General features: G+C 35.7%; 1 protein-coding gene across 1 annotated transcript; it reads right to left on the reverse strand.

Moving 5' to 3' along the window:
• Positions 1-2,254: 2,254 nt before the first annotated feature.
• Positions 2,255-3,271, reverse strand: LOC129945861 (protein CWC15 homolog). The gene is made up of 3 exons (XM_056055802.1): positions 3,009-3,271; positions 2,527-2,944; positions 2,255-2,464 (listed from the first exon to the last, which is right to left on the reverse strand). Exons 1-3 carry the CDS (start codon positions 3,137-3,139, stop codon positions 2,330-2,332), a joined length of 684 nt encoding a protein of 227 aa, XP_055911777.1. The 5' UTR covers positions 3,140-3,271; the 3' UTR covers positions 2,255-2,329.
• Positions 3,272-11,641: the final 8,370 nt, after the last annotated feature.

Here is an 11,641-nt window from a genome sequence, read left to right on the forward strand (position 1 = left end):
TCTCCAAAATGCATATCACAGAAAATCGAATGAAGATTATCAGGCCTATTCTGCTATTCATCGGGGGGAATTTTACTTTAATTTTCACTAATCATTATTCTGCTATTCATTCGAAGTGAATCTGTGAATGTCGGTAAAGTCGGTAATACTGCGCGGTATTTTTCTATTCACGTGAAAGCATTCATTCTATACAATTCAAATCCGCGTATAAATTGCAGCGGATTTTTCAGTTGATGTCTGGTTTGTTAATATTTGTAAGCAAAATGTAATTGAAAGTTAATTACTTGCTAAATTTAGAATATTTGTTTTATAAATAAAATAATATTAACATTTTTAGGGGAAGGAAGACACTTTTTAACATTTCTCCGAAGCTCTCTGTTTGAGGATTCTCTTATTCTTTTCTATTCTTATGCTCACAATTTTAATAAAAAGTCCAATACTGCCCATTTCCAAAAATTACACAAATTATTCTGTTTAGGTGGTTTGATTAAACTTAATTTTTGTATGAATCAAAACAATTTATCAAATATTCAAAAGATTTTTACTTAAACAGCTGTTTATTTGAATGTCAAATTGGTTTGGGATAATGTAGTTCACCCGATGGATAGCAGAATGCAAAGGCAGTGTGAAGGGGAATCGAATGGATGAATCGAATATACGATCCACGTGAATAGCAGAATAGTATATTGTATAGTGAAGAACGAGTATTTTCAACTTGCCACTATGTTGTTGCAAGTGTTCCAAAAGCTTGCCTATTCTTCTTTATTTTTAAATTTTGTTACTTTTATTTCGTTTTGTTACACCTTTTTTCAAGAGTTCCATTTGAATTTTCTTTTATTTGTGAGGTTCATCCAACTTATTGCAAATTTTTTCCTATACTGTACAAAAATGTAAATTATTTTATAGGAAGTAAAGAGAGTTGCCTTAGGTGTATCGTCTCCCACTTTTTAAAGTATGTATCTGCTTCCCTCTATTTTTCTGCATTAAAATAAATGAATACACTTTAATCATGCAAATCTGCAGAAGAGGGGACGCAAAATATGGCAATCACATTAATTGGATAGACGAGCAAACAGAGCGCTTATGTGCAGATTATAGGAAGTACCATAATTCAGGCCTGAAAACGAACACACACGCTTTGTGCAGTCCAAACTTTTACATATTCGGTTATTGGTCATAATATCAATCCCGCTTCACTTATATCCATAATTGTAAGAGCCCAGAGATAGAATCGGCAAAGATAATAAGTGACAATCATATTTTTAATAGTCATTTTACTATAACTGAGCTTTCATGATTGAATTAAACAGTTTTTGATCAGAATTGTCAAAATTCATTGGAATTGTTTGACTCATTGGCTAAAACCTCATATGAATCGGTTTAAAATTGATAAACCACGAATTATATTTTTTTAATAATCAACGATTGAAAATAACACAATAAACAAATTGGCAAATACAAATTTATAAAACCTAAATAACGACCATAAAAATGCACTGTCAACATAATCTTGGAAGATTGTGTTTCCTAAAAATGAAAGACGCGTTTAAAGAAAACGACAATATAAGAATTTTGTGCAATTAAAGAAACAACCAAGGGCAACCATCATTAACCCGCTCTTCAACATCATAACCAATTAATTAATTGTCAAATTGGAAATTGAAAAATCGTTTAATCACCTTAAATCCCGTAAGATAATTTGGTTTCTAGAGGTGATGAATACGTTTTTCTTTTCTTCTAAATGACTATAATCTATAAAAATTGAATACATCTCATTTCTGGGCAGGGCCTGCATCAACCTAATTTACTAAAATCTCTTCGACTTTACCTTATTAAAACTTAAAAATTCAAAGTATTAAATGAGTCGATTAAAAAACATTCAATTGATGAATAAAAAATCTGATGAGGAAGGGCTTCTGTCATTTAATTATTTTGAGACTAGTTCCAGCCATGGGTTTAAGGTTTTAGTTGTATTTTTTCGATCTGAAATTGAATCCATAATTTTTCCAACAAAAAAGAAAATGTTTTGGAACAACAGCTTGTCCGTTATTAAGAGAATGTTATTTATAACTAGTTTAATGTGTCAAGATGGAAGGGGAACTTCGATTTCTTGATAATTTGAGAACAAGGAAAAGCAAATAGTACTCCTCGAAGAGCCAGTTCTATACTTGTTTTGATTTCCAAAAAGCATTCACTACAACAAATAGTTGTTGTTTACGTTTAACAAAAAGTGTCAACATAAAACGAATATTGATTACAAACAAAAAATATTATATTTATTAATTAAGAAATTGTACTTAGTAAAATTGTCATAATAATTCTTTAAAACTTATTTAATGTACTTCTCCATGAATTTCTTGTGGAATTCCGATCGCAACGAGTCATTGATGAAATGTGATTTTTTCTCTGGTTCAGTTCGTGCGCAATTCTTGAAGACAACATCGTCATCCCACCTTCGTTTGACCTATAAAAATGAATAACAGTTATTTAAGCTGCTTCTTTTCTACTATGCCCACAAATGTGTACCTTTAAATCACCAGTAACCTTAGTTCCAGCTGCATAATTAATAAGTGGATTACCAGATAAAATATTTTCCATCCGGATACGTTCGTCTTCTTGTTTCTTTTCTTGTTCCTTGCGGGCATTCTCTTGCAAACGTTCTTCTTTGATTTTATTCAATTCGGCTAGAAGTGTTGCAGTATCATCTTCTGAATCGGAGTCCTCGTCGGAACTGTCATTATCAACGGGATCATCGGCGTCAAGATTTGCAGGAGCAGCATTGTCTAATTTAGCGCGTTTATTGCTGCTGGCATTATTTGCTTCGATGGCTTTGCGAACGATTGGTGGTAGATTCTTTGATGGACGGGCTTCACGTTCTCGTTCTTCGAGTTCTTTGCGGAAGTCACGGTTGCGGAGTTCTTCCGATGTGCCTTGACCTGGTTCTCTTTAAAAAGATATTCAATAAGATTTTTATTAATTTATTTATTACTAAAACGCAACCAATTTACCTGTATTTAAGTTTTGTGTGTCCAGGTAAATCTCGACTTGAATATTGCTTGCTGAGGGCACTCAAATCTTTTTCGCCTCGCCCTGTGCCACCACGAGCTGGATCAAAGGTAGGACGAGCAGCTGTAGTCATTTTTGTTTTTGGAAACTATCAATTTGTCGAATTTAAATTAATTAGTTTGTTTTATGTGCTTTTTTTTAACAAAGAAAATTAAACGTTTTCTTGGTGTTGACAAAAATAATTCTATTGAATTGAAATTGAAACAAGAAATAAAACTAAAATGACGTCTGAAAAATGTGAAAGGAAGTGTTCAGAAAATACGAATGTGTCATTAAATGAACGCATTCAGCCAAAGCTATGTTGCCACACTTTTGCCTTGGACGCACACAAGCAATTGGTCGCATACGTTGATTCAAATTGCATGGAATTGTTGTTTTAAATTTCATGTATAGGAATTATTTTAATTTCATTATTTTTATCATTGATATAAATTCTATTAAGTTGTTGTTTGAAGAAGGTAATGTTTTTTTTTTTTTTGGACAAACAGCCCTGACCATACAATTTGTTATGGCTTTAAAATTAATGTTTTTCAGTTCCTAAGATCAAATTTAAAAGCTTAATTTTCTACTAAAATGCTTCATTATATATAATTCAAAAAGTACCTTATAAAAAGATACTACTGAAACTGCAAATTTATAATAAATATTGTTTGACGTTAAGAGCGTCATTTTGTTCTACTGTGATTTTTTTTTAATTTAAAATGTGGCTTAAAATGGCTGTTGGTTGGGAAGTCAAACACACTTAGACCAAAGTATGGTCCATTGTGATACCACATGGATCAGTTGATCAGCTTAACTCGTCGAACCAATTGGAGCTCCGAATGAAGCGTAGGAGACAAATAAGTCAGAATTTTTTAGATCTCTGGTATCGTTGAAGTAGTAGTCTCAAAGGTGGATTCTACGTCTTTGTGATAAGGCGGGGCATGTGCACAGAAGATGAGAGATTGTCTCCTCCTCCTCCTCGTCCATGCAACTCCTACAAAAATCATTACCAGCCTTCCTATTAAGCAGTGCCCAGTCAGGACACTTATAACGTAGCTAATGTGCACTCTACACAGAGAGATTAATTGTTTTGAGCGCTTGGCGCTAAGATAAGGCCAAATTAATTTTAACATTCTATTGTATTTTAGCCAATTTGTTCTTATTGGATTTCGAGAGATCGGTTGGCAAGGTGGTTTATTTATAAAGTTAAATAGGATGCATCTTTGATCAGAAAAGGAGTGACCTTGTTGCGGACACCTGGCGAACTGCCTCCTACACATATAATGCAAAAAGAAGATTAGTTAGAAGAAAAAAAACAATGTGAACATTCCCTGAGGGGAAATTTCAAAACAAACTTACCCGGGTGTGACGAAATCCATGGATGAGGAATTTTAGATGCTCCTGCCACGGTATGGTAGTTTAACTGCCTCATCGACTTATCCTAATTCACGCTCCTCTCCCCCCCAACTAACCAGCAACAAATTGGCGCCCAACGTTGGGACCTTCTTTAGGAATTTTGGCTTTGGTTGTAGAATGACCTGGCACCGCAGCCCTACTACCTCCAACTCGCAGTGTTGTTGTGTCTTCACAACTGCAACGCTACAAGATAAAGGTAATTTAACCAGATTATCTGATATTCCACTGGCGACAACAGGGCTGTGAGTGTCCATAGCCATGTCAGCACCAGTGCTAGAGGGATGAGCTGCAGACAACTTTGCGGTCGTACTGCTGGCCGGTTCGGTCTTTGAATTTTGTTTTGTTTTCAATAAGTTCATATGAATCCCACGAGTAGTGGATAAGGGGTTGTCAATCTGTACAGAGATAAGGCTGAGCTAGTTTTTTAATTGGGCCCTCAGTCAGGCTGATCATCGGCACGGGTCGTGTAACACCTTAGATCCAGCCCAATTGGGAGGTAGATTGAGGGAAGAATCATTGACCCTACTCAGGGTCTACAACTCGACAAGTTCGACGCTCGGATAAAGGTTGAGGCCCCGGCGAGATATGAACTCACGATCTCCTGATAGATATAGATTTTATTGCATTAAAGTAAAACTTACATTACACAAAAAACAAATAAACATAAAGCTCTTAAAAAATGATTAATCTTTATTAAAATAGTTGGAAGTGATACCAAACCATCTTGTGTGAAATGGAAAAACTAATGGTTGGATTACAAAAATAAATGCAAGCATAAAGCAGGATTTTGTTTTGCGGTTGTAACGTTTGATCAATTTAGTTTTTAAAAGATAGATTTGTGTATGAAAACCATTAGTGCTACTTAAATAAAAAAAAACGTTAAAGCTAAGCACAAAGCTCAGCGTCCTACAGTGACGATTAAAAGGTTAAAATTGACGTCCAATATGTGAAGTGATTAGAAGTGTCAATTTTGAAATCATGGTCGACAATACGAACAATTTGACATATAGATGATGGAAACATGTATGCACTGGGGCTATCGTATTTCCGAACCGTTGAAAATGCCATAAAATCCTACGACCTCAATCACAAATTGACTCTACCGAGAGATTTGCATTTCTAGAAAATTAAAAATACACCGGGTGATAATTTCTTTTCGTAGATTGAAGCCAAATTTTTCATTCTTGTTGCATTACTAATCACTTTCAACACGAGATACAGTTGCGGACCAATCGTATTTTAAATTTCTAAATCAATTTACTTTTTGAACGCAAACTTTTCTTTAAATCACCAGGTAAAAATAATTGCATTAATATGTGAAGCTCTAGAACCAATAACCAATGTAAAATTCCCATTTTCATTCCTTTTGCTAAAACTCTTCACATTATTAAACAAAATTACAGAATAATTTTTCTTAAATACTAAAAGCGCCATAACGCACCGGATATTGACAATTGGTCTTGTCAGTCATGATTGACTTGACTTCCAACTGCCATAAGGAACAAAAAAATTCTTTGAATGTAAAAAGAAGCAAAACAAGATGCCAAAGACGAGAAGATATCGGAATTTTAATTGACTAAGAAGAACAAAGTTTTAGGTTTTTCCTATAAAAAAACTCTTAGTTAACTTAGTTAAATTATGAAATCAACACTTCTAACCTCTAACCTAACACATTTTCGGTTTATGATGGCTCCCAAATATACGTCAACATACCATACATATATTTATATTTTTTCCAGTAGGTATATTAATTCCGCATATAATTTAAGAGTTGATCAAATCAGCTCTCAGCATCCAGCAAATCCAGCAACAGGAGCAAATTCGCATGATTATATTTGGTTAAAAGTGTGAAACCACAAGAAAATCTCGGTAGCCATGTTTTTTTTAGCTTGTTCTTCTTGTATCGCTGGCCCTTCAGATTTATCACGGATTTGATCCAGAATTGTATTTTTGAATGAACTTCACTTCCAGCAGGTTCTTTGATGGAGATCAGAAGTTGATGGTAATTCCTTTCAATTTTGCATGTTGAAGTGTGGATATTTTTGTTGTTGTTGTTGTTTTTATTTTCACAGAAGATTCGGACAAAACGCGTATATGAGACGCAATCATCATTATAGCTACGTGCTCTACGTGTGCTGCGAACTTCGACATGCCAGATTCGTATATATGTATATTATTGCTAATGGACGGCAGGTTAATATGGAGCCAAGCAGATCCTTTGTCAGAAGTCAATTATGATGAGAAAATTGAAAACAAGAGCAAAGGTGCATGATACATAGTTTTAGGAGTGTTGTTTTTTTGTTGATTTTTTTTGATGCACTTCTGAATATCTGATTAGCTTCTTGATCTTGAGTCTGGTGTATTATACATCTATCCGTAGGTATGTATTGTACTCATTTAAACGTCAATTTTTTCTCTCTATGCCTAAGATTTTTAAGGAGTAATAAACTTGAAGCTTTAGTCAGCTATAAATATGTATATGGTGTACTGTCAGATTTCAGCATATTTTTGTAATTCTTTTTATCAGTGATACTAATTTCAATTTTTAAAGCAGATACATTTGTCTCTCCTAGTTTCTAGAAAAAATATGCTCAAAAGTTGTCAACTAGTACAAAAAAAATCACAACGTACCGTAAGGATATCACTAACTTCTTGAAAATGGCGGAAAATGTCAATTCCATTTTGACATTTGTGCAGTATTCACATCAGCACAGGCATTGGGCAAGTTCAAACAACATAAATGAGTTCTTTGAACGTAACATTATACCAAAGTAGTTGAATAGTTAATTTTTCGGGTGTCATTAATTTCAAATTTTGAAATTTACTTCTGCTCTAACACAAACTTCAATTTCATGTGGTTAAAATTTACGGTAAATAAGCACATCATCCACGCATATTTTTATATCGAATCCAAATCTCGACAGAAATTCAACTTTTAACGAATTTGATGCTCTGTCTGACTCCATTCAATGAATTGTTACCCATTATCCTCACACTGAAATCGTCGTTGCGGGCGATTTCAATGTACACAATTCTTCTAGGCTTCGTTTTTCTGGCCAGTCAACACCGGAAGGAAAGTATGTTGAAATCTTTGCTGAATTAAATCAATTAACTCAGCTTGTCGATGAGCCAACTCGAATCCCTGACGTTGCAGGTCAATACGCCTACAACCTAGACTTGTTTCTTACCTCTGACCCTAATAAATACACAATCAGTGTATTACCGCCTGTATAGGCACATCAGACAATTGTATCGTATCTGCAAAATTCTCATGTCAAAAAAACCGAGTGAAAGAAAAAACTCCTATGAGAACCGTTTGGAAATATGAGAAAGCGAACTGGGACGGTCTCAATGAATTCTTCAGGAACTTTAACTAGTCACTATGCTTCCTCGATAGTGATGTGGATTCCAGCGCAGATGTGGTAACAAATTTAATTCTTTGTGGAATGAGAAATTTTATCCCGAATAGGGTGAAATCTATCAAACCCAAAGAGAACTCATGGTTTGATTCGAGCTGTAAAGAGGTTAATAGGATCAGAGATGTGACTGAGGAAAACCGGAATAAGTTTAAACAAGCTAGAAAGACCTGTAACGGTCATATTCGACGAACCAAATTTTTGCATGATCAGATATTAAGGCAAAACATACTACAATGTCCCAAAAGTAGTAAAAATTTCTGGTCATTTGTAAAAAACGTACGAAACACCACGTCATCCTCTGTTCCAACGATCGTCCCCAATGACATTCCCTATGTAAGCTCGATTGATAAAGCCAATTTGCTTGCAGCACAGTTTGCTGTTAATTGGACGCTACCGGAAAGTGTCATAAGTCCTCCTGTTCTTGAGAGCTTAAATGATTCTATGGGACGAATCTTCTTTCGCACTCGTACAATTGCAAGAGTACTGAAAGACCTTGACATACATAAATCCGCTGGCCCGGATAGTATCTCCCCAATTGTTTTGAAGAGGTGTTCTTCATCGCTGGCAAAACTACTGCGTTAACTTTTCCATCTTTCCTACTCTACAGGTCTCTTTCCGAGTAGATGGGAAATAGCATTTTTCCAGCCTGTCCCTATAAAATAGGCGAATTCTCCTCTTTCTCTAAATATCGTTCAATAGCACTCACGTCCCTTCTTTCCAAGGTCATGGAAACGCTGATTAATTATCATCAGATCTCATGGTTCATCTCACCGAGCAGTGGAACAAATCTTTACATCGTTTTGGAGAAAGTAAGATTATTGCACTTGATATTTCAAAAGCATTTGATAAGGTTTGGCACCAAGCTCTCTTATCTTCGTTTGATTAGAAATTACCTTTCTAACCGTTCAATACAAGTTGTATTAGATGGTTTCAGGTCTGAAATTCATAAAATAAATGCTGGTGTCCCCCAGGGCTCCGTTTTGTCTCCGACTCTCTTCCTTATATTCATAAGCGATCTTTTGCCTGTCACTTTTAATCCATTAAACTCTTTTGCCGACGACAATACCTTCAGCTTTTCATATTCGTTTCTAGATTCACATCCTTGTCCTTCGGATGTGGAACTTCAACGGCAGCGTATGATAAACTCATTAAATTCTGATCTTGACAGAATTGTCCAATGGGGAATCAAAAACCGTGTAGAATTTAATGCTTCGAAAACTCAATGCTGTCTCCTGCCGTTAAAGCGAAACGCACCCCCGATGCCACTATCTATGAGTGGCACTTGCATCCAGGAAACCAATCAACTATCAGTACTCGGTATGTGTGTTACAGACCACCTCTTTTGGAATGATCACATATTCGATATCGCCAAAAATGCTGCCAGGTGCTTAGGATTTCTCCGACGATGCAAGAAATGTTTCACCCTTTCTGATCTGGCTATAATCTACAAAGCTTTCATCCGTCCAAAGCTTGAATATAATTCGCATATCTGGGCAGGTGCCCCCAAAACAAGTTTAAATCTTTTGGATAGAATTCAAAAAAGGGCTTTAAAAATGATAGGCGACAGAACTATAATCGAAACATTTACATCGCTAGAACACCATCGCAATGTTTCATGCCTTTAGTTATTTTATAGATATTTTTACAAACAATGTTCTGTCGAATTAGCCAGTTGCATTCCACCCCTTAAACAAGTGCCGTAATACTCGCACTTCTAGGAATCCTCATCGGTTTACCCTTGAACTCAATTTCGGGCGTACAGTCAAGTATAGAGATTCTTTCTTAGATCGCACATCGAGAATGTGGAATTCCTTGGGCCAACTCTGTTTTTCCCTCCTATTTTGATGTTCAGAACTTTAAGACGAATGTGCACCGGTATCTCCTTTTAAATCCTAACGCTCGCACTATGTTTAAATATAAACATATAAATGGTTTTTTTGGCAACTAGCCTATTAGAGACTAGAAACTTTCCTTGCATTCATGTCCCCTATGTTCTCCGAACCTGGCCAACATGATGACAACTTTTGCTCAAAAAATGTTAACTCTTAAAAAGAAAGGTGATAGGGATTCGATGTCCCCGATGAATACGGACTGCTTTTTGACATTTCTACTGTCAAAATTATTAAATTTATTAAATACTATTGTTAACACTTTATAACAATAATTATTAAGACTTAAAACTCAGTATTGATGGTTTTGTACATTATTCCAACATATTGTACAGAAAGTAATGTCCACAGTAATGAATCAATTTTCTAGACCAGCTAGAACAACAATAACTTCCAGATGCTGACTTGTGTCTAATGTACGAGTGGAAGTCTCCTTACTTGTGCTTCTGGTTTTTGGTTGCGAAGTTTCATTTGACTTATACTCAGCCATAAAGACCATCTACTCCAAGGGTGAACAGAAAAAATAAAAAAAAATAATCTTCTTTGCAAATGCAAACTATACACAAAGTGTGTCGTAAATGTCAAAAGACTCGAAAATTATTACGCCTTTCAATGACTTTCATTGCCTTTCGTGTGTTTATTGTAAATTGCCCACTAGTTGCTTATGTTGCTTCTGTAGACATCTATGTTTAAAGCTTTTATTTAAACACTTGCAAAATGTATATGTAGAAACAATTCTCCTATATGTCAAATGAGGAATTGACTTACACTGCTGACTTTGTTATTTGAGTATAGAAATCCTATTGTGAGTATGAGAACTTACCACCCATGTTACAAGTACTTATGTTGCCACCTTGTGTATAGTAAAGCAACCCCTCTCAGTGACGGATTACATTATGATGGCTGTATAAACTAATCTGTATTACACAGTTAAACTTAATTGAGCCTTTTAAAGACTTAAAGTGGTTTAACTCTAAGGGTGGTTAGGTTACACGCTCGACTCAACAACATCGCGCCCTTGACTTGACGCTGATATGTATTTTGTATATACTAAATATGTCAATGGGTGTGGAGCGTGTAAATATGCCAGAACCATGCGACGTCCCATTGCCATATTTAATAAAATTGCCTCCATCCACCGCACGAGGCACCACCCATCCAACGTCCACCGTCCACCATCCACCATCTATGAAGTTGGTTTATTTTCAGAGCCATGGCTCTATTATCCTGTCGTTAAAAATGACTCCTGCAACAAAATTGCGAATCACTGATGGTGTGTTTTGTGTTGCAGGACAGCTTCCGATGACTACCGAGAGAAGCACATGTTGGAGGTATAAATGATGATGGGAGTTTTGTTGGTCGACTAGCGATGGCGATGGCGATATGGTGGTAGATTCAGAGCTCTTCGCTTGAGTTGTCTGGCTTGCCTATGCGAGCACCATATATACTGCCGAGAAGCAGTTCGCTGCCAGAGTTGCTATATTATATGAGCAAATAAAATTTAAATATATATATATTGTTAATACCTCCTCAACTCTGCCTTCAGCATCAGAAGCATAGCCAGAAGCCATGAGCCATCCTGGATGTGGATGATGGTATAATGCAATGGACATGTTTTTGTTTTGCTTGTCGGTCATGGTGGTGGCGTAGCGGGTGTGCGTGTCGGATAGCCCATTACATATGTTTCGTGGGCATTATTTGGTGGTCAGCCGATGTTACATGATAGTTATTTGTCACCTTGCAAAATCTCTGCGATAGTTGAATAAAATTTATAAAATTGGCTACTGAATATTTTTATATGGAGAGACCATCAGCAGTAGAAAATAAAGAGAGACAAAAATGTTCAATTTTACATTTTTGTTTATAAAT

The sequence above is a fragment of the Eupeodes corollae genome, chromosome 2 (genome assembly GCF_945859685.1).
Source record: "Eupeodes corollae chromosome 2, idEupCoro1.1, whole genome shotgun sequence".
In the NCBI taxonomy this organism is placed as follows: Eukaryota; Metazoa; Arthropoda; class Insecta; order Diptera; family Syrphidae; genus Eupeodes; species Eupeodes corollae.